The 24435-nt window shown below is 40.8% G+C and overlaps 1 protein-coding gene across 6 annotated transcripts in view; it reads right to left on the bottom strand.

Moving 5' to 3' along the window:
- Nucleotides 1-24086, bottom strand: part of Chd8 (chromodomain helicase DNA binding protein 8) — a 59203-nt gene extending 35117 nt beyond the window's left edge. For 2 of the 6 annotated variants that reach the window (XM_063236911.1, XM_003474519.5), the window contains exons 1-5: nucleotides 23948-24086; nucleotides 3819-4877; nucleotides 2669-3040; nucleotides 1614-1999; nucleotides 704-818 (exon numbers count right to left, since the gene is read on the bottom strand). In XM_063236911.1, coding sequence (XP_063092981.1) covers nucleotides 704-818; nucleotides 1614-1999; nucleotides 2669-3040; nucleotides 3819-4661 — 1716 coding nt within the window. In that variant the 5' untranslated portion in view covers nucleotides 4662-4877; nucleotides 23948-24086. Of the gene's footprint in view, nucleotides 1-703; nucleotides 819-1613; nucleotides 2000-2668; nucleotides 3041-3818; nucleotides 4878-10525; nucleotides 10625-23560; nucleotides 23699-23947 lie in introns of those variants that run through there. The other 4 variants (XM_063236914.1, XM_063236913.1, XM_063236912.1 and 1 more) reach the window with 4 other exon arrangements.
- Between the last annotated feature and the right edge of the window lie 349 nt (nucleotides 24087-24435).

Genomic DNA, 24435 nt, shown 5'->3' with positions numbered 1-24435 from the left:
TTAATAGAAGGTACTTTCTAAATTGGAAAATGCAACCAAAGATGGCACTGTAAGGCAATAAATCAGAGAACATGTTAAAAGTTCTTCTGGCCTAGGTTCTTTTGGTCTCTTCAAATGGTTCTCATCTTCGAAAGGCAGGAAAAAAGTTTGTGCCTAAGCACCCAGAAGTTCAAAGTCAGAACCCTGATGTGTAGAAAGGGTAAGACAAAAGGGAGAGGCAGACAGTTCTAAAAGCAAGCAAAGTATTGATAGAGCTGTTATAGCAATCATGCACCAAAATTTTGTATTAACTGTTCAGTTTCTGAAATACTGGTATTTTAGAAAGTGAGTACTGCTATTTTTACAGTAATATACTTTTTGACTAAAAAGATGAAAATTTGGAAGACATTGACCAGGACCACTAACCTTTTAGGCCATTTTGGGTCCTGGCTTGTCTGCCAAAATTAAGTATGACTTTTCTACAGGTTGAGTATCTCTTGTCTGAAATCCTTGGGACCAGGAGTACCCAAACAAGAAATTAAGTTATGTTTCACATGTATTGTATATAGAGATCCTGGAGGTAATTTTACACCATAATATCATGAGGTCAAATGTGGAATTGTTTTTAACTTGTGGCATCATGTTGGATTTTGGACATTCTGGATTTCAGATTTTCAGATTAAGGATGCTTAACCTGTACTAATTTCTTTACGTTTCCTTTTACCTGAATGCTGCTTTCTTCATCTTCCCGAGGTGATTGTGCAGGCATGACTTCCACATCTGAATTATCAGATGAAGTATTGCGTTTTCTCTTCTTACCCACTACAGGAGTGATGGTACTACAAAAGAAAACCAATCTCATTTTCAATAAGGGCAAGAAAATGTAAGGGTAAGAAAACATAATCTAAACCATCATATACTAAGCTTTTAGACAAAAGTGTTTGCATGTTTAGTCTATGGTAACACAAAGTTAATAATGGTATTTGAAAAAAGAAGATAATGGGGTTTGTAAACCACAGATTGATCTTTTTATTAGATCTGACAAATAAATCCTTGCTACCACTGTGTTCATAAATATCTAAAGGAAGGTAGCCTAAGACAGCACAATGAATGTTAGATTAAGAATCAGAAAAGGTCTTGTTTTAATCCCAGTTTTGTCAGTAGATGAGTGTTAGTCTTTATTTTTAAACAATGGAGATAATATCTGTCACAGCAACTGTGGAGGATCAAGAGCTTTGAAACTTGCTTTTTGAAAGTTGAAAAATCCTGTATAAATATAAAGCCTAAAGAATCTCAAGAAGAAGCCTGTGAGAAAGGAAAAGATGTAACACAGAGAAGGGAAAGAGAGGACATTCAACTGCTACAAGATTTGTGGGAAGCCACAATTTCATCAACATTGCCCAAGGCTGAAATTTCCACTTCACAGATGAGATGCAAGGACAGTTATGTCTGCAGTGGTTTTCTTTCCACTGGGGCAGATGGAATAGATGTGTTTAAGCAATAAGACAAGGCAGAGAATAGAAATGTCTTATAACCATCTATGATACATCACCTTCAATAGGCTAATGCTATATGCCAGTAAAAAATGAGTGCCCCGCCCTCAAAAGTTCTATCAAAAGAGCAGGGGTACTCACTTCAGCTTACTCTTGCCTTTAGTTTTGGAGGTACCAGATGCTTTGCTCTTCTTTGGCTTTTCCTCCTTCAGCCTCTCCCCACTGTTCTTTTTTCTGCGCTTTTTCTCACCTTCCTCCTCCGGCCGAACACTGGGCAACTCATCCTCATTCAGAACCCGAGGTATGTTCTGTTCACCCCGGGCACGGGCCCTAGCGATGGCCTCTGCTACAATCCGATTTGCTTTTTCTTGCTTCTTCTGGTGCTCCAGCCTGCGGTTTTCCTCCATTCCTGTTTTTCCCCCAGTATGAGGAGCAGAGCTTGCTGGTGATGACAGAGCTGCCACTTCACTGGCACTCAGAACTTTAACTACAGAGAGCCCAGAAGAGGCCCCTTGGGAAGAGCCAGCCTATAAAGATAAACACTAAACTTTAAACATGTTTGTAATTAAATGGCCTAAATAAAAGTAGGCAGGATAAAAACTAGCTATCTAATTCTTCAAGAACAAGGCTCACTGACACTATCTTACTGAACTGCGACACATCTAAAGAAAGTGTACATTGCAATGGAAAAGGGATGAAAAAAGACAGGAATTCTGCCAATTTAAATTTCAATATTCTTTTATCACATGCTCATATCCATAAATGTAGAAAAATTACAATCAATATAGCCAATATTAGTTTCTGGCCTAAATGTAAAAAAAAAATTCAAACTGCACTCTTGGCCTATGCCTTCATCACTCTGTGGGTAGAAGTGATAATTACTAGACTGTTTCTTTATTCTTCGAATGAAAGGCAATTTCAAGTCATTTTTACTCCACAACAATTTTAGAAAAATTTTAGAAAAATTAAACATTTCAAAGACAACTAATAAATAAAAATCATCTTTTATCTCGAATCCAGATGACTCTCTAAATTGCATAATTAAAATAAGGTTTCCATACATGAAAGAAAGAAAAGTGCACTTCAGTTGCAGCCTAACTCTAGAATGTCTCACCATCAACACTAAGAGGCTGCCAAAGGCACTATGTAGGGACTAAGAGGGCTGTTTTCTTTTCCAAGCGATGTAGGTCTCTCACCTGTGGCTGCAGCACCATTTTAAGTGGTACTGAGAGTCTCTGTCCTGGACTTTGTCCCGGTCCCATTATCTGAGCCTGCTGCACAGAGGAGAGAGTCAGTGGCTGGGTTGAAGGTGGCTGCTGGGGCTGTGGCTGCGTTGATGGCGGCTGTGGTACAATCTGGATTTTTTGCTGCGGCTGCTGCACCTGCAGCTGGATAGTTACTACTTTGGCAGGCTGTCCCTGGGCATTCTTGGCTTGAGTCAGGGCTGCCAGCTGGTTGCCCTGTAACACTATCTTGCCTGGTAGACTCCCTAGCACAACATGCCGATGTCCTTGGGGACCTCCAGACTGTGGCTGCTGGAGGACCAGTGTGATGCGTTTTGATTCACCCTAAAGTGAAGAAATTGCAAGAGATGTATATTAAAGAATGGCACATCTTGACATGCTTACACTAGTTTTCTTCATCCTAGATTTAAAACATCTGAGGGTCAGAAACACTCATCCTCCTATCTATCCTGACGGAATCGTTCCTGTAACACTTCTATCTCATGGATATCAAATGTAGTTCAAAACAGTATCTGATGGGAGGATCACTGTTTCATTTATTATTTTATGTCAGTCATTTCATTTTTAGAAATCTACTCAAACAAGTTCTTATATTGAACTGCAACATGCCTCCTGACAGGTTCTACTTTTTTCAGTGCTGCCCAACACCCACCAACTCTTTTTTGCCCCTTTATTCAGAGCCTCTACTCTTTTACGAGACTTTTGCAGATTAGGAGAGGGAAGATTTTAAGAATTTTCAAAGTTTCTTTGTTCCTATAGCATCCTATATTTTTCATAAAATTTTGTATTATACACTGTGAATTCTTGCTGTCCATCTTTCCCAGCAGATTCTGATTTCTGTAAGAACATGAACTGTGTCTGTCTTATTTGGCACCAGTTAAGCTCAGTGTAAATATGTAGTAAGGATTCAAAAAATACGTTAACATTAGTTGCTTCAAACTAAGCAAGGAAAAAGTATATAGTGGTCAGCATTAACACATAAAAAGCAAAGATGCAATTCAAATAGACTTTCCCAGAGATTGCCGACATGTGTGCTCTTTTTCAGAAAACTGCTAGGCCCACTAACAAACCAAAATTCACCTTCCCCTTTTACTCAAGTCACCTGGGTAGGTGTAGAGGTCAATGTAACTGCAGGCTTCAGTGGGGGCCCTGTGGTCCCAGGGTTTCCAGCAGGAGCTGAACCCTTAACTGGCTGGAGGACCAGCTGCTTTACTGGTCGGCTGGGCTGGACAATGCGCTGAACAGCAGCCTGGTTCCCAGGGACCTTGGCGGCCAACACTGTGTTACCAGAGACAATGGAAACACCAGGTCGAAGGGGCGTGCCGGTTAGCACTTTGGTAAAAGTGACTTTTCCACCATTGGCTGTACCAGCCACAAGGGGTTGAGCTGTGCTGGTGATACCTTGAGCCTGAATTTGTGCCACATGGGCACCAGTAACTGAGGAGCTTGGGGGGGCCTTAAGGATAACAATCTTAGGGGCTGACTGAGGTGTCTGCCCTCCAGCACTATTGGAGGACACAGCTGTGGCAGAGACACCCATGAAAGGATTCCCTTGGCTCAGGATCTCCTGGCTCTTGGAGACCTGCAAAAGTCCCGACGTTGGCGTCGATGTCTGTAAGACAGGTTGGGCTTGCTGCTCCTGGCTGGCAGGCTGAGTGGTATAATCATGCAAGGTCAAAGATTCTGGAGCTGGAGCTGTGGATTCTTTGGAAAGTTCTGTGGTAGTTGTTTCCTCTGATGGAGGAACCAGGTCACTTGCAGAAGAACTCCCCACAGGACCACCACCACCATCCTGGTTCATTTGATCCAAGGAGTCCAGAGAGCTTGGCAGTCCAAGGGCTTCCTCAATGGGATCTTGGGTGACCTGGTTAAAGCTGTCATCAGTCAGAGAGTCCAGGCCAAATAAATTTGGGTCATCAAACAAATCCATGATGGGGTCTGCCATCTTGGGAAAATAATGGAGGGTATCTTCTCAAGGTTTAGGAAGGGAAGGGGAGGGGGGGTATTGATTCTCCCCTCCCCTCCCCTATTAAGAAAAAAACGTACACAATGGACGAGGACTACTGTTCAAATAAAGAAGCAAGGAACAAGTGCATGTCAGATTGTCCTTGACCTTCATGGAGCAAGATGACTAGGTCTTCAGAGGAAGATGGTGGAACTCCTGTTGTGGGAACACAAATGAAAAATAAGCAAAGTTGGTGATGACAGAAAATTTCTCATTCTTAATTACCACCCTTAATATCATATAGTATCCATATTAGGAGAAAATGGAAATATGAGGAATTCTGAGGACAGACACAGAGCAGAAAGGACACCTACATTTCTGTTTCAAACTTTCCCAGAGATTGCCTGGAATCTCTGGAAAACTAAGGGGCTAGAGATTTAGCTCAGCGGCATAAGCGCCTGCCTTGCAAGCAGGCAGTCGTTAGTTCGATCCCCGGTACCGATAAAAAGGAAAAAGACAAAAAAAAAAAAAAAAAAAAAAAAAAAGAAAGAAAGAAAGAAAGAAAGAAAGAAAAGAAAACTAAATTAGATAAAAAGAAATAAACCACCCTCTTTTTGGGCTCTTACACCTACACACTTTGAAGCTTCTTTCTGTCAAAACCATTCAGCTCTATCTGTCCATTTCTTTCTCTTTTTTTTTGTCCATTTCTTTTTACAATTCTCTCCTTAGGTAGAGACTATGAAACGTGATATTCATTCACTTAACTTCAGCTCTTAAATTTCTGGGTATATCTTACTTTATAAATTTTATTTTTACTTTACACACTTACTACTAGCAAAAATAACTTTTCTTGAGACAAGGTCTCACTGTGTAGTTCAGATTAGCCTTGAGCTCTGTAATCTAGGCTGGCCTCAAATTCATGGTGACCCTCCTGCCTCAGCCTGCTAAGTGCTGGGATTATAGGCATGTACTACCACAGCCAGCAAAAATAACTATCTTTAACCAAGCTTACACTACAGTTTCATTAAGCTTTTACCCAGGAAGCTTTGCAAACTTTATACATACTAGTTAATATATTAATCTATACATAGAATCTTGTTCTGCTATTCCCCTCAAAATACCTCTCTTATGGTTAAAATCAAAAACTTCCTCTGAAAGGGACTCAACATTTTGGTTCTGATTTACATTCTCCTATACATGTCTTACATTCTAGTACAATTATTCTGAACAGTTCCCTTCCTGCAATTCCTATCTCCGGGGCTTTGTTTATTACACTGAAGTGAAGCTTCTATGTGGAAAACATCTTCCTTACTCCAAACTCTCTTTCAGCTAAAATACTACCCACCCTCAGAGTTCCTCTATTTCATAAAGTGATTCCCAAGCCCTGTCCTTTTAACAAATGAACAATTTGTGATGAACTAATCTAATCTCTCCATCACCTTTAAACTCAATATTTACATCTTATTTAACATTTATATTTATATTTCACTAAAATGTTTCTTTTCCTTGCCACTGAAGGTTCAAATTAGGCCCTTTGTACAAATTACAAAAAAAATGCCTGCTTCTCAAGATGGTTGTCTACCACCTGCTAGAAAGGTGCCATAAATATGTAAAAATTAATGATGATTATAAATATGTGCAATGTATAACCTGCATATCATGCCCAAATCTGAAGAGAATAAAGTTCCTAGACACTGAGGATTCCATCTTAATCTTAATCTGTGGATACCTAAGGAACCAGCAAGACAGCATACATGGTAGCTATCCAAAAAAAAAAAGCTAAATGAATTCATATACTTGGTTGTATTATTTGGAATGAACCAATCATTTCTCAGAGAAACTAAATGGTATTTCTTGATTTTGAGACAACAGAAAGCTTCCTGTCTTGAAAAACTGTCCCCCAAACAACTAAAAATATGTTTATAAAATCCATGTCTAGGGCTTTAAGTTCATGAAAGTACTAGAAAAAAGAATTATCAAAGGTAAGAAATTATACTGGAGTCTACAATTTGGGAAGTTGAACCAGGAAGAGTGCTGGGAGTTCAAAATCAGCCTGGGCTTCACAGTGACTGCAACGTGAACCTGAATTACACAGTGAGACCTTGCACAAAAAGAGAAAAGAAAAAAAAGAGAGAAAATTATACCACCACATAACTCAAACATATGAAAAACAAGTTATCTATTCTTTGAATATTAATGTTTAACAATCTAAGAAAGCTCTGCTTCATAAGATCATTACTCCTAACTTTTAGAAGACACCAGAGATAAATTAGTCAAGCTGAGTGCAACAGCCTGGGGGCCTGAGGCAGGAGGATCACAAGTTTGAGGACTGGGTAACTTAACAAGGCCCTGTCTAAACATAAAAGCTAAAAGAGCTGGGTTATAGCAAAGTGGCAGAGCACATGTGGGTTTGAACCCTAATATGGCAAAGCAAACAAAACTAAAAACTAAAGAAATAAATTTGTCAGAGATACAATATAAACTTGACTCAGGAGAATTTTCTATATAAACTCCAAACTATTTTTTTTCCTCTCTAGACCACCCCAATTACCCTTATGAGACAATATAATGGGTTACTATCCCAGAATCAACTCATCAGTACTTGGAACATCAGTTTAGATTACAAAGTAGGGCCTGGGGTTTAGCTCAGCAGCTTAAGCGCCTGCCTGGTAAGCACAAGGTCATGAGTTCAATCCTAGGTATCAAAAAAAAAAAGATTACAAAGTAGACAAGGTATCTCCACTAATGTTAAATAAAATCTTCCTTGCTTCACCAATTATATACTTTTCACTTCTCAAATCAAGACCTCTATCACTTCCCACTCCTGACTACACTATTCCACTGGCACATTTCAGCTTCTCCCATCCAACACTTACCCCCAAATTAGTCAAAATGGTTATCACAAAGATATGGAATATGGATGCTTCTTCATTTAATGAAAGTCTATCTAATAATTTTAGGTATTCCTCAACACTTCCATCAACCTTTTTTACCAGCTAAGTCCTTCTTTATCTTTTATAGGTTATACTAAATATCCATAGCTAGGTATCATAAAAAACAAGGGTGAAAGTTTCCACTAACAGGAAGTTTACACTGGTAACAGTTTATAACATGCCCTTTCTTCATGCAGTATTTTCACTTCTACAATTCCTTGCTATTTATGCACCCTAATGTTCTCCCCCTGCTACCCCAACACAATGGCCCAACCCCAGGCAGAAATTTCATTTTTTAATGGGAGAAACAATGCTAACATTTTCTGTAATAGTTCCTTACCCCATTTGGGTTAAGGGTAAGCTTTCCAAGATGAATTACCATCTCTTCCTTCCCAACTTTTGGGCCAAACTTCTGCTTCTACTGGTTCAGTCTAGACCCAGTAATTCAAAAATTGCCACATTTAATATCACAACACACAGTATGATTACTATTCATTCCTACCTAACTTTTACACACCTAATTAATCTTACACATATTTTTTTAGCCTAGTCTCCTTTTCTAGCTCCTCTTTAAAATTGCTCTTGATTAAACCTCCTCCCAACAAAATGCCAACAGTCTTCACTCTTTCTTCTTTTTCTGTGGGTCATCCTGGCTTTATCACATCTAGACTATTCTACCAAGCTTATCTGCCTCACAATAATTCTCTTCCTATGGTTCAAACCCTAGCAATATAAATAAGGAGATATTAAGCAGCTTTCAAGGAAAAGCAACTGCCTATGTAACTCGTACCAGATTCTATCATTAAGAATGAAAAGCCAATCTGGGCCCACCATTACTCAAAAGAAAAATACATGTATGCGTTCAAAAGCAAAGCTGAAATTTAGTGGCTGTATTTAATCACTTTCCATAATTCCAAATTAGAGTCCATACTCATGATGGAAATCTTGGTGGGTGGAGAGTTGGAGACGCAACTCAGCAACACAGCACCTGCCTGGTGGTAATCACAAGGCCCTGAATTTGATTCCTGGTACCAAAAAAAAAAAAAAACCCCACAAACAAACAAACAAACCTTGATGGGTGGAAATAGAGAAGGAGTATAAGTGAGTTCAGGTTGAAATTCAAGGTTTTCTACACACTTCAAGTAAGTTACTTCTAAAATAGTATTACATATATACCAATAACAATTGCTCATCTTATGTCTTTACAGAGGCAACTACTCCTTCAAGTACATGTACACTGATGTTTGTATATAGCTTTATCATCTTTAATATATTCTTAAATGGGGGGGCCCTAGAGTTCCAATTTTCTTGTCCTTGTTTTATATTTTACTTAACTCAGCCCATTTCTGTAATAACTTGTCTATTCTACTGTAAGAATTTTATAATAATTGTACTCTATATTTTTCCATCTCAATCTCTCCATACCTGGTGAGCAAGGCAATGATTCTTAATGTGGGGATAAGGGTACATCCCTTAAGAAGAGCTTATGAGAAATGACGGGTGGGTATAAAACATACAGTTTTAAAATGTGTACTCAATATTATAGTTTTAAAATCTTTTTGACCAGTGATGACCTGTGAAAAATAAGCTGGGAAGTACTAGTTGCAGCAGAGAAAGCATCATTCCTAACTTGGGAAGGTTATCAATATCTCTAAGAAGAGATAAAATTTTTTATGATCTCTCAAAAAGAAACATCAGTTTGTTTTCGATGGGTGAGAACACTGCAACAGAGATTATTCCACTGACTAATGGATAAAATTATATGAACTGAAATACAACATGCATTCTCCATTTGCAGATTTCTCTGTACTGCCCCATCCTCTTAGACAGTAACGAACAACTGCCATACTGAGCAATACCAGTCTTCTGTAGCATACAGTTAGAAAGCACTGCTTATGCACACTTCACCTCCAGCTGCTCAAAGATTCAGAAAAGAATTAACTATTTTACCTCAAAGTACAAACCTTGTTAGAAACTGTATCCTTTCAAGAGGATCAGCTGCATATAGACAAAGCAAGGTTACTGAAACACAAGATGAGTAAAAGCAGCTTTATTCAAATGAGAAATCCCTTGAAAATAATCAGGAGGGCTAAAATAAAAGTTACCAATATAATTCTAAAGAAAAGGCACTAAAAAAATTGAACCATGGAAACATTTGTGAGGCCCAGACTTTCAAGACTTATTCCAAAATGGGAAATAAACACAGAAGTGATCAAGTTAGGGTCAACGAGAGATCAGAATGGAAGGAGACACCATTAAAAAAATGGGAGTTATTAACTTGCAGCCACTCAGATTTCTTCAAGATAATCCAAATCTTAGGCCATTTCTCTATCTTCACCATTTTGCCTGCTAAATATGTGCCTACTCTGTTTTTGTTTTCCAATTACAGAAGGTGAAAGCACTAGCACTTCAATCAGGAGTATGGACATTTGGGGGCATATAATATGGCTGATAAAGTGAATCCTTTATAAATGGGGAAAACAAAATAGACAACTGTGAAAGCAAAAAGCATGTGTTTTAGGGGGCAAGGTACAGACTACAGAAACTATGTACTACATGGGTAAAGGGAAAGGCCAGGTAAGGATTGATGGAGAGGAAAACGCGACTGGGGGTGGGAGTGGGGGTGGGGGGACCCTGGGTACATTACCTGCTCATACTCCTGGGGTTGGTGCCAGTAAGGACAATACTGCACAGCTAGGCGCTTTCAGGAAACTGGCACCCCAAAAATGCAGATAACATACATGCACTTGAAGCAGGGAGCTAGCAGGGGAGCCCTCCAGGGTGGGGATGGCCAAGACGGAAAGATGGGGGGGGGGTGTTGGATGCCTACGGTAAGAAAAATGTTAGGACGGAAGCTTCAGGGTGAAAGGCCTCACGAGCCTGGAAGAAAAGGAGCTGTGCCTCACCCCAGTGAGAGAGAAGTGGCTTTACCTGCAGCGGCCGTGGGGGGCCGATTCGCCCCTCTCGCTGTCTCTCCAGCACCAGTTCCCCCTCCTCCTGCGCAACCTACCTTGATGCGCCTGCCCGCCCCACGTCCTCATTGGCTAAGGTCCACTGCCATTCACCAAAGGCGCAGAGATGCGAAACAGCGCAAAGGGTGGGACTAGAAGAAACTCCCTTCCCCCCTCCCCCGTGTAGGTTAGGTTGAGAGTGCACGGAGAGGCCTATCCGGTTTCTAGGGCCCAGGCAAGCCTGCAGCTTGCTTGAAAAAAAGGGGGCCTGGCCAGAGGAACGGTCTGTTGGTGTGGGAAACTAGTCCTGCGGATTAAATTTCCTTCTACTTACACTGTATTCTGCACACCAAAGAATGTAAACTCTGGAGGAAGGCTTCTGCACTACGCTAGCTCCGCCTCCCCGTGGAACCCCTGCCTCCTAGCAGCCCTGTCAATCCCTTTGCTGTAGTGACTATCTTATTGCATTACCTAGTGAAAGGTATCAAATCTTCCTGCCATCACAGTAGTCAGCCCTGCCAATGAAACATAGAGCCATTTGCTGATAAAGATAAAACACTCTGCCACAACCCATAAAGCTGGCTTTAATTCTTGACACTTCAACCCTTCAGCTGCAGTACTGCTTTCTAGAAAGTTATCCCCGGTGCCTGCTAATAATTCGTGGCCCTCTGCTTCTTCCCCGGCCTCCCTCCGCCACCTATTCCCCATTCCCAAAACTGGTTTACCACCTTTACTTCCCTTGAAACTGCCCATTTGCCATACTGGTCACTGTCCACTTTGCAATACCACTTGAGCTCTCTGTAATTCCCATGAGACTAGATAAGCCCTGAATGGTATGCTGAAACAGCTGCTTCCCTCCTGACAACTAGTTTCCTCTGAAAATTAACTATCTTCAACACCGAAATCTTTATTTTCTATACAGGACACACACAAACTAGAAAGATCAACTGGATCTTAGATCTGTTTTTGAAGATTCTGGAGTTACCATTAGATATGCTAGGAACACTCAAGTATCATTACTACCAAGAAGGAAAGTTGTTTTGCCATTCATTCTGATTAAAAACCTCAAAGGTGCCTAAACCCTCCTCCTGGATCCAATCATTGACTAGGTTCCACTGAGTCTCTTGCAATTCATAACTGACAGATTTTGGAGCTGACATAAACTTTAGCTATGATAAGTCAACCATCTTGTTGTATAAGTGAGAAAACCGAGACTCCAGAAACTTGAATGATCTACTCAGGAAATGAAGTGGTTAAGTCAGGATTCCTATGTGATTCCTATAAATACTGCTATTTCCTTTATTTATGCAGTTGTTTAAGACAAAGTCCTCATAACTGATTTCTTTTTCTAAGCCATTCTGCTACCAATCTCCTAAAAGACAACATGGCCAAATCAATCTCATGTTTAAAAACTTTGAAAGGTTCCTTGTTACTCAAAGGCCAAATCTTGTCTTTGCAATATCTTTTTCCACTATTATCCTACACATACATCAACATACTAATCAAAAAATGACAATTTAGCATTGTTGTATTTTTTCTTCATTTGAGTCTACCTAATACTGTTATTTTCAAATTATAGACCACCCTTTATTATTTTTTTGCCCTATTAGAATTTTACTTACGATCTATACCAAATAATTCCTCATTATCTCAACATTTACATTGTATACATTATACAACATATACAACTGTACATACATTACTTTGTACATACAATATACCAAATATATACAAATACTAATTATACTGGTATGGTATATAGAATATACCAAGTAATTTGCTAGCATTTGGGGTTCAAAGATGAATATTAGACATAATCCCTACATCAGCTCACACCAGGTAAGAATGTACTTGTGTATATAAATTAGGAGAAAGTGAAAGTAGGGATTAATAGTGACAAAAGTATACAATGATAATACAAGTGATAAAGGAATCACAGGAGATTACAGGAACACAGAAAAGGGATTTAATTTAGGAAGAAAAGATATCAAAGAAGTAGTTTCTTAAGTGATAAGGAAGTGTCAACGGGGTGGGAGGATAAAGAGGGCCATAAGAGATAGTATGAGGCTAGGGATGTAACTTATTAGGAGAGAATTTGGGTTCAGTGGGGAAGGAGCTGAATAAAGGAATCAGAGACAATAAGCACAACAAAGCATAATGATATGAGACAGCATGAGACATGTAAGAGAAACTGTAAGTAATTCTATAGCTCAGTTTTGCCAAAGTATAAATCACAAAGAAACTGGATGGAGATGGAGATGAAGGGGTCGGTAGGCTGAGCTATTTTCTTATAGGTAGATAAGAAGCCACTGAAAGATGAAATGACATGATCAGAACTGCACTTTGTTAACTCTGTCCTAGGAGTGGGAGGGTGGGGATAGCAGATAAGAAGGGATTAGAAGGTTACTGTGAGAGTTCAGAAACAAGTTGCATAGTGGCTATTTGAGGGTTTTTTTGTTTTGTTTTTTTGTCTGCTCAGTAACCAAAAGGCCCCTTTCTGTATGGTACAAACATCTAAAGGTGAAACTCTTCAGTGGGAAGCTGGGTCTTATCTCTAACTCTAGAGCCAGGAAGAGAAGGTTTCGGTTCTCTCTTCCTCTTCCCAGAAGAGACATAACCTAGGCTGGCTTATGTGGACCTTTCTGTTGCCCAAAGCCCTACGGATAGACAGTACTTGGCAACAGCAGATACAAGTTCACCTGCAGCACTGCCTCTGTACTGTGTGATGTTCTGACCCTGCTTTTCTTTGTGCCCATGCCTTTCTTGGTTTAGAAGATATTCTAATATTCCTATTAATTTTGGAGACTAAATACCCTTTCAATAAACTCTCATTCTGTTGTAAATTAGCCAAAAGATAATATCTATTTGCAACTGAGAATCTTAACTAGGTAAGACGTGAATCATAGGAATATAGTTCAAAACATAATGACAGGAGATAAGAGATGGGGCCTAGAAACACTTAGGAAATAAGAATTAGAAGCTGGAGTTGAGAAAGAAATGAGTTTAGACACACTGAAAGTGAATTGCTTATGACATGTTAAGTAGCAACATTTGATAGCAGTTTGGCTGTATAAGCCTAACAGTGTGATATGGTGCTAGATTTAGAATAATGGAATTTAAATAGCGGGTATAAGTATGGAGATTAAACAGGAAATGTGAAAAAAAAGATAAAGTATAAGAAAAGAAAAACTGCCAGGCATAGTGGTGCACACCTGCAATCCCAGCACTCAGGATGCTGAGGCAGAAGGATCACTGCAAATTCAAGGCCGGCCTAACTGCCGAGTAAAACCCAAGAAAATTGCACAAATACTACGGAGACACAATTAAGAATGTCAGAGAACCCATGTCCATGTTCACTTCAAATGAGGCAGCCGCTGAATTCTATTATGATGTGCGTCATATGGAAACACACATCTAAGGCTGAGAGAGAATTGCAGATTTTTTCAAAAGCTCGAAGTCGATAGTTTTATGCAAAATCTTCTAGGTTTTAAGCATATAAAGTTTTAAGCACTATGCAAGCTAAACAAAACACTCAGATGGAGACTCAACTGTTTGTTATTTTTCATGGAACAAAAAAAGCTGAGAAGCAGCCCAGGAGAACACCAGACTTAAGGATCAGAATGAACTATGTTGATGTAAGCAGGTAAAGATAGACGAGCTAAAGAAGCAACATCACAGAAGCAAAGAAAATAGAGATTTACGAGGGGAAGAGTGAGCCAGGCATGGTGGTATACTCCTGCAATCCCAGGACTCAGGAGGCTGAGGCAGGAGGATCCCTGCATGTTCAAGACTAGCGTAGGCTACAAAGTGAGCCCAAGGTCAGCCTGAACTACATAGTGAAACCCTCTCAAAAAGACCTCCCCCAAAAGAAAGCCAGGAAGACTGATCAATTATACCACAGCAATACATGTCCAATAATAAAACAACTTTAAAATGTCTAATTGCATTTAGTTGAAAACCTCTTGATGCCAACTTTCCACTGTAAAATCGAAAGTAATCTGCCCATAGAACAATTGTAGCATTTTGTTTAGTCCTCTTTTAGCATAACTATCTTCTACTTTGTATTTTATTTGTGCATATAAAGTGTACAGCTTTGAAGTTCGAGGCACCTAGGTTCAAATTTCTGACTGAGTAAATTAATCTTTTCTGAGTCTAGGTCACTCCTGTCTTGAAAGGGGTAACAGCACTGAATTACAGGACTATTTATGAGAATTAAAGCAATACTTAGCACATTATGACACATAAACTACTGTGATGTAGGACAGTGGTAATGAGTCTATGATACAGTGCCACAGTAGGCTGTCTGTGTCATTGAAAACTTTAGTGACCTAGGAGGTGCTCAGCAAATGCTGCTGCGACAGACAGTGGCAGTGGTGGTGGGAGGTGTCGACAGGAGGTGTCGTCAGGATTCTTGTTTTTGCTAATGTCTATACCAGCCTCGGGGGAGCAGTAGCTAGATAAAGAACTTAATTTCAGAAGGCTAATTCTCATGAGGTCGAATGTACACTATTCTCCCTCTAGTAAACTTAAGGCAAATAGGAATAGCTACAGTAGGCATTCTAAAGTCTGAAGATCATGTTCGATTAACTGGCTCCAGTCAGCCTTGACCAGCTACAGAAGTTCAGTCATAGTATGTAACTTTGAGTGCTAAGAGACCCAAGATTTCCAGGGGCTCAACGAAGGGTGGTAAAGTGCAGAAAAAGCACTCCGCTGTCACTTATCCCACCGCTTCAGGGCGCCCTACCTTTCAGGTTTCCCTTTCACCTCTCAGGCCACTTCTCCTTACTACTACTCTTAATTATTGCGTATCAGTTTGGTCCAATAGCTCTGTTTTTGTTTTATACTTTTTTCTCAAGGATGTGTTTTAAATACAAAGTTTTGATTACTATTTCTCTCTTCTTTGATAAATTATTTACATGCTTACAGAGCTCATTTCCATCTTTGGGCAAAACCATCTCTGAACGCTAGGTCTGTGTATCTGTCTGTCTGTTCAAGCCCTTCGAGGATAGTAGTCCCTCTGGTCTCCTCCATCCTCGTCCCCCACCACGCTTACACATACACAAAAGTCATCCTCCTCCAGCACCTCTTATCCAATCAGAGCTGCAAAGCCAGATACTCTTCCTAACAGCTCTAACCAACACGTATATACTCTTATTTTTAACTCTTAAGTATCCATCTACTTTTGCCTCTGTTGCCAGTTGCCTGTTTTGGTACTACTGTAACTGGGGATTGAACTCAGGGCCTTCACACTTAGCTACATCATCACCCATCAACCATCTTCTAAATTTTTTATTTTAAGACAGGGTATCACTAAGTTACTAAATTGTCCAAGCGGGGTTCCAACTTGTGCTCCTCCTGCCTCAGCCTCCTAGAATGCTGAGATTACAGGTATGTGCTACCGCTTCCCAGCTTACAATAGCCTTCTAACTGGTTCTTCCACATTCTGCCTTTTGTTGTTGTTCCAGTGCTGAGGGTCAAACCCAGGGTCTTGTGTATGAGAACTCTACCACTGAGCTAAACACTACCCCAAATTTTAACAAGCCCAAAGTAAACACCTTCATTCACATATGCCAATGAATGACAGAGATAAATATCTGGTCAACATTCTACATGTAGTGAAAAAGTGATGCCAGGCTCAACTTTGCATCTTCAAAAGTCACATTCTTAACCACTCTGCTATACTATATTCTGGGTTACATGCCCCAATTATAATTGCTTGATGTTCCTACTCCATTTGAACTCAGGTTCCTCTAGTGCAAAGACAGCATCTGATTTGTTCAAGTGGCAATGGGCATTCCATGTACTTTTGCCGAAGAAATGCATGGAACTTCAGGTGCAGGTGTGAGGAGGGAAGCTGGGGAGGGTTAACAGGGAGGTTTAGGAGCAAAGGAATCAGCTGCCCTGGCTCAGAGTGCAGTGACATCAAATGCACAGGGTCATCTTCCCACCATAAGCATGCATAAGAGGCATCGTAAAAAGGCTAAGCACCTTCACTTTTCAGCACAAACAGCAGATAGAGCTTTTACATACAGCAAAGAGGACAGTGTACAATACACAGAAAGGAATTTTCTATAGTGCAAGTCATTATTGAAAGAACTGAAATTTTAGTTCTCCCCTTTAGGCTTGTGATCATTAACGGCTGAGTGGTAACCAATTTAAAGCTGTGGTGGAAGACAAATGGATGACACTACATCCTTATGATTCAAAAATAGGGCATGGCTGGGCATGGTGGTGCAAGTCTGTAATTCCAGCACTTGGGAGGCAGAGTCAGGAGGACCACTATGAGTTCAAGGCCAGCCTGGGCTACACAGTGAGATCCTGCTTCAAACCCAACCCCCCCAAAACAGGGACATGGATTCACCTTTTTAAGTCAACCCCACTGTAAATTCCTCCCTCCCTTTGCAAACGTTGGAGTTTTGGCCTAACACTAAAGACAGAAAAGAAGAGCCTAATCTTTAAGAATCCCTGCCCACAGGTCATGTTAGACTGAATATGAAGAAATTCTTCACTGTGAAAGTAATATTTTGGGTCCTCGATGAGGAAGATCTAACTTGACTAATATACCTATTCTGTGCCACAATTCAGGGCATTCAACCTAAGTAAGAACATTCATAATTTGGCCCTCTAGTCTTCACATGCATCAGTGCATGCCCTATTTTAAGTCATCCAGTAACATGTACATTTATACAACCTAACAGAAAAATATAAATACTAACTCAACTACAGGGTATAAGGGATTGTTTTCACTGTAACAATTTTTGTGAAATTTTTGTTAAAGAAATGGGAGTTACAATGTAAAACATGGCTATTAACAGACTTGTGCCTTTAGGCAAAGGGGATTAACGAAAATTTAGTAAACTAAGCTGACTTGCAGTGAGTGGTTGAAAAATAGTTATATGCAAGACTGACCAAGTGTTTTCTCTCTATAGAGCTTAAAGTAGTCCATATAATCTTATCTTCAAAACAGCTAATAAAAGAAACAATTATTCTTTCTTCTTTTAATAGATACAAAGACAAAAGAAATTTTACAGTCTCAAGGTTCTCCAACTGCTACTAAATGCCTATCTATCTAGCACTGTGGCTGAAGACAGTTTTCCCACAAGGGTCAGCACTGAAACAAACTGGGGACACAGGATATAACAAATGGCACTTTGAAGTCGGACACATTGGAGTCCTACATTCTACTTAACTTACTTAACCTGTCTTATTTTTTTTTTACTTCTATAAAATAAAGCTAGTATCTCATACATTTCAGAGTAATTATAAAGATTACAAGATAATATCATAATGCTTGGCACATAATAGGTAAATAAAAAGGAATTTATTATTTCCCATCCAACATTTTAAAACTACTTCATAGCTGGGTGTGGTAATGAACATCTAAAATCCTAGTACTGGGGGAGGCTGATCCAGAAGGATTGTTAAGTATCAGATCAGTGTAGTGAGACTGTCTCAAAAAAAAGGTGTCAGGGACGCAGTTCAGTATAAAAGCCCTACATTCAGGCTCCTGCACCAGAAAAACAGTACTCCATTAAAGATTTGTCTCAAAACATAATTGTTCTTCAGAGACTTAGCAGAGTACATTTGCTAAGCAGAAGGATAGAATACTGAAATATACATATATACATTAGTACCACAGGTGCTAATTAGAACAACAGGACTGACCCGGGTGGGGCATGTCTGTAATCATAGCACTCAGGAGGCTAAGGCAGGATTGCTGCCTGGACTACATAGTGAGTTCAAGGCCAGCCTGAAAAAAGCAAAACTGTATGTCAAAAATAAGCAAATGAGGGCCGGGAATTTAGCTCAGCAGCATAAGGGTCTGCCTGGCAAGCACGAGGTCATGAGTTCGAACTGCCAGGACCAAAAATAAATAAACAAACAATAGCAGGACTGCTGGGCAGGATGAAGAGATTCTAGTACTATACTACTGCCAAAGCGTGCAATGCTGTAACCTCTTAACCACAGAACCAACTTCAACCTGCATTACTGATGTCTAGGACAGCAGCCTAAATAATTCAGCTGATAGTGCCTGTGTTTGCAGGAATATGCCAGCTGTCCCTTTCATAAGCACTCCATGTACTTCCCAAAACCTGCCTGGAGTTTTCGCACTGGTGAGGCTACCCCCGGGAGTCCTCAGGCCCAGACACTGCTGCGTCAGCTCTTGGCTCTTGTGTCTCTTTTTTGAGACAGGTCTCACGATGCAGTTCAGGCTGACCTTAAACTCACTCTGTTCACCAGGTTGGTCTCCAATTTGCCAGGATCCTCTTGCCTCAACTTTCTGAGTGCTGGGATTACAGGCCTGTATGCACCACCACTCCTGGCCTTCTTGTGTCTTTTTAAGGAGAGTTGTGAAAGGAAAAGATCGAAATCTACATATCTTTAAGATGCTCATTTAAAAAGGTCCTCAAAAAGACACATATCTGAAACACAAGCAAAAGCACTGCTTTTTAAAAAATTCATATGCAAATAAAGGAAAAGCTTACTGTTGTGCCCCACCCTCAGGAAGGAATTAAAATTAAAAACAAAAAACAGTGCTAAGTAGTATGCAGAAGAAAAAACTGAAAGTTCAGTTTTCAATTTAAATGGGGTAGTCCCCATTTAAAAAAAAATCCAAGAAAATCTCACTCATGCAGTTTAGTTAGACAGATATACACCTGATAAAATAATGTTCCACAAATAAAATCCTGTTGAATTGGGTTGAAATAGGCAAATAAAATTATGGAAATTACTGATGTCTCCCAGAACCAACCAAAAAGAAGTTCTCATACTGCTAGTGGGACATTTCCTGAATAGCCATGCCTGACGGACATTCACTCTTCAAAGATGACTACGGTACACAAGCAAAATGTGTGATGGGAGAATTAAAAAGAAAGTGGGAATTGCAAAGGTTTCTAAAATGTCTCCACAAGAGACAATCTGAAGAATGTGGAAGGTGGTACAACTTTTGGGTACCCTTTCTCTCAAGTGAAATTAATTCATTTACTGAGGCTGAATATGCACCCTACTGTTTGAACTTGTACTTAGCATGCTTAAAGTCCTAGGTTCAATCCCCAGTACAAAGCAATAAAAGGAAAAAGAAAAAGAGGAAAGAGAAGGAGAAGGATGGAAAGAGGAGGAGGAATTACAATTCAGTTACTATATAATCTCTCACAAAAGGTTACCTATAGTTTTGTAAATAACACTCTCAAAACAGAGATGTTATTATGGACTAATTCCTAGAAGACTGGGACATCAGTATGCTATCTATTATCTTTCTAAAATAAAATGAATCAGAAAACAAATAAAATGCAACTTCATACAATAAATTTCTCTGGGGAACCTGGTGGGGTGGTGCATGTATCCCAGCATTAAGAAGGCTGAGGCGCGGCATAAGCGCCTGCCTTGCAAGCAGGCAGTCGTGAGTTCGATCCCTGGTACCGGTAAAAACGAAAAAGGAAAAAAAAAATTAAAAAAAAAAAAAAAAAAAAAAAGAAGGCTGAGGCAGGAGGGTCACCGCAATTTCAAGGCCAGCCTGAGCTACACAATGAATTCAAGGCCAGCCTGGGCTACAAAGCAAGCTCTTGTCTCAAAAAAAAAAAAGTTTCTCCAGAGACATATAGAGGAAATAAAATCAGAGATCTCTCAGCCTTTCAAAATAAAATTAATCCTGTATAAGTAACTGGGTAAAATAGTGTGCGTCTTCTTTCTTCTTCTTCCCGATACAGGGTCTTGTTATGCAGGTCAGGCTGGAAGTGAACTCTAAGTAGCCCAGGCTGGCCTTAAACTCTTGCCATTCTCTGCCTCAGCCTCCCAAGTGCTGGCATTATAGGAGTGCCCCAGCACAGCCAGGACTGTGATTGTTCTGGGAACTCTTTCCAAACAAACTAGCAAAGACACATATCGATAATCTAAGTCTGAAGAGGAGAGAATCTTGTCCAGATTCCCCACATTTTACTACTGCTTAGAATATATTCCTGGGTCCATCCCTGCTGGAGACAAATACACAGCAATTACCTATGTCCAGCTAATTTTTACCTGTGCCTAAGTAAGTTGTTCTGTGTTGTTTACAATACTGAGAATTGAACCCAGGGCCTCTGCACGGAAGAAATCCTCGATCCTTTTTTTCCCCAAATTTTTAAGACACTACATGATGCCCAGGTGGAGTTCAAACTTGTGATCCTCATACCTCCACATCCAGAGGGCTGAGATTATGGGTGTGCACCACCATACCCAGCTATGGGTTTTATTTTTCAATGAAAGGTCTCCTGCTCCAATGTGAAGACTGATTGATTGATTAAATGATTTTGATTTTTGAGATAAGGTCTTGCTATGTAATCTCCAGGCTGGCATTGAACTCACAATAGTCCTCCTGCCTCAGCCTCCCAAATGCAGGCATGCACCACCAAGCCTGGCTGGCAAGATGTTTTAAAGTTGATCATTTTGTTTCTTGTGACTTTAAATAACTCAAGACAGTGAAGAAAGTAATGAGTAATAAAAAAAAAAAAAGTTACCTATAGAATAGTTTAAGGAGAAACTTCAGTGATTAGCACACTCCGTAGCTTAAATTTAAAACAGTAACTACAAGAAAGTGGATTTATTTTGCAATACAAAGTATAAATTTAAAAAGAAACATGAAATAGAAAACACACAAAAAAGAACTAAATTATGACTATTAACACACAAATTCAGGTTAAGGGAGAAAAATGTTACTTAGAGGAAGATTTAGAATAAAGTAATTAAACTTTTAGGTAAGAGAAAACTGCAACAATTTTGTTATATAAAAATATAACTTTTTTTGCCAGGAATGCTTGCAGACATCTGTAATTTCAACACTCAGGAGGCTGAGGCTGAGGCAGGATTGTCCCAGACCAGTCTGGCTTTCATGTTGAGTTCAAGGCCAGCCTCAATTACAGAGCAAGACTCTGTCTCAAAAAATGAAAATAAGATAAAAACAGTATCTTTCAGAGGGGTACCGGCACCAAAGGAACTACACCCTGAAAATCAGGGTCTCCCACATCCCTTAAAAGGTCTCAGCTAAACAGAGAGGCAAAAGGGCACAATGTCAGAGAATTGAAACAAAAAACAAAGTGAATAAAATAAAACTGTGACATGGTGACCAAAGCATGTCACACTAACTTAGCGAAGCAAAAAACAAAAATTCCATTAAAAAAAGAATATAAAGAGCTAAACTTAGTGACAAGAAATACAATAATGTTAAAAGTAAATGCTAAAAATAAAATAGTAATAAATACCAGGCACACAAAGATCTGCAGATCATCTGAAGAACTTGCTCAAAAGCAAGTGCAGAAGTACAGTGACTTCTACGGGTGAGGGTGGAGGCTCCAGAGAAACGTCTGTCTTCTGCTCTTCTCCCAGGGCAACATTAGGCTAACATAAACTCAGAAGAGAGTTCTTCCAGGCTTGTGAGCAAACAATACTACTAAAGCATTTAGCATTCCCCTGAATGTGACAGTCCTTCCAGAGAGGAGTATAATTAGATCTTGCTCTTGACTACTGATGCTGGTGCACACTTGTAATCATCTGTAATCCCAGCATTTGTGAGACTGAGGGATGAGGACTGCAGTGAGTTCTGGGCCAGTATGGGCCACACAGTGAATTCAGGACCCTCTCTCAAAAACAAACAAAACAAACAAACCCTCAGTCTTTCAGCAAGCAAGCACAGTTTTGGTACCCAAAACTGTGGAAAACAAATTAAATGGTAGTGCTACTTTGAAAAACTCCTCCTCTTCAAAGAAGATAAGTACAATGATTTCTTTTAAAGACAGCCTTCACCATCCTACAGGATCTACCAGATAAATCTTTCACTTGAAAGGTCCACTCTTTCCTGATAAGATTTGCATTTCCAAGAGATTCACAGCCAGCTTGAGAGATACCTAGACTGTTTATAGCTAACTTAAGTTAGGTCAATCAGAACTGACAAAATCGGAAAGACCAAATATACAGGATAGATGGATCAAGGAAGGTGTGAACTATACACATCTATCAAATCCCTTATCCCAACCCATTACTCCTTTGCCATTTTATTTTAAATCTTTCCCCAAGCCCATCTATTTCTCTGTCTCTTCACACACATGCCTACCCTCTTTCGGGCAATGTCCTTTGCCTGGCCTTGCGGACCCACCAGCACATCACTTTTGCCACAGAAAGTTTTAAGTGGAAAACTGTTTTTCTTATCTTACATTTTTTCTTTTAAGGATTAGAGTAATTCCAAAATAACTCAAATCATGTTTCTACTTTTGGCACTGTGAAGCTGACCATGACTTATCCTGGAATCTATTGGGTAGTCATACAAAATGAATTCCTATTAGGTCTTATCTAATTATCAGAGAGCACCACCCACGTCACGAACTCGATAATTTCTCATGTACCCCACTAGCCAAAAACCAGGTCAGAGGATCTCGAGTTAACAAACTCAGAATATGCAGATCAGCGATCTGTGGATGTTGATGCAATGGCAGGATGTAGCAGACACTGATATTGCAGCTCCCACAGCTTCTGAGGCGTTCCACTGTCTATTCTTCAGGGGGAAAAGGCATAAAGTTCTAAAATCTTTGCCTGTAGCGCTGCATTCATTCAATTGTAGAGGCTGGGTCTACTATGTACCTCTTCAGTGAAGACCTTAATTACTTCAGGACTCTCCCTTAAAAAGGAGCTGCTGCATTCTGCACAGCTGCTGCAATGGCAGGGAAATTCCCTGTGACATTAGAGACAGGTAAATAAACTGCATTCGCTCCAAGGCGGGGGCGGGGGGGATGGTTGGGGGGGATGGTTAAACTCTGGTAGTTTACATAATGCAACCAAAACCCAGCGAGCTCTGCAGACCTGTCAAAGGAGATGCGAGGATGGACTTCCCTTCCCAACAACTCCGAACACACGCCGGTAGCCTGTCCTTTACTTCCAGAAGATCCACAGAACAGCACTCCAGAGGAGCAATCGGCGTACACTCCACCCCATGCTCTCCTACCCACTTTTATTATTATTACTAAAACACGAAAAAGAAAGATATCCTAACCTCCCACTTCTGAGTCCCAAGTACGGAGTAACCAAACAGCCGGGGAGATTTTTGCTCCTTCGGAGAGGGAAGGAGAACAAGGCGCTGTCTCAAACGTACACCACGCCCAGGATAGCAGTGACAAGCTCGGAAAACTCCACGGTGGTCCAGCGGCCCGCCCACCGCCTGGCCGCGCTCCGACCCCGGGCTCGGCCCGGCAGCCGTCTCTCCCCCGGTCGCTCACAAAGGAGAATGGTTCAGTCCGGAGCATCACCCAGCACCTGATCCCCACGCCGGCGGACGCGGAGGGGGAGCGGGCGAAGGCGGGCGGCAGAGTTACGGAGATCAGCCTCCTCCCGAAAGCCCCCGGCACCGGCGCCGAGGAGCAGGCGCGAGCAGGAAGCCTACCTGGACATGTCCTGCGCTTCCGTCTCAGCCAGCATTTCAGCTCACCCTCTTAGAGAACAAGGCGCCTTCCGGCGGAGCGGGGCCAGCCCTCGCCTCACTCTACCTTGCTAGTAGTCCGTTCGCGCTGCGGCCCACCCACCTTCACTCCACCCGCCAATCTCAGAGCCGGAACCGGCCCCTTCCAGCGTGTTAGTGTGAGCACCACCAGGAAGTCTCTCGAGGGTGGGAGGTCCTACAGGGCTGGGAAGGGTCCTTAGGCGGCCACGGATATGCCCAACGGAAAATAGAATCCGGCGCGCTGACGGCTCAGTTCGCTGGTGGGCGGGCCTCTCGGCATCTTTACTCGGCCCCCGCCGTTGGGGGCGCCCTACGCAGAAACTGCGCTTAAATTACCTGTTTCTGGGGAGCCATCTTGGATCAGCCGGCGCTTTGCTGTCGGGGAGGGGAAGGAGGCCTGGAGGGATCTTAAGCCCTTTCCGGCTCTCTGT

Source organism: Cavia porcellus, unplaced genomic scaffold (assembly GCF_034190915.1).
Source record: "Cavia porcellus strain 051 isolate PalLab524CR breed Dunkin Hartley unplaced genomic scaffold, mCavPor4.1 scaffold_26, whole genome shotgun sequence".
In the NCBI taxonomy this organism is placed as follows: Eukaryota; Metazoa; Chordata; class Mammalia; order Rodentia; family Caviidae; genus Cavia; species Cavia porcellus.
Note: the sequence above shows the minus strand (reverse complement) of the source record. Positions and strands in the feature narration are given on the sequence as shown.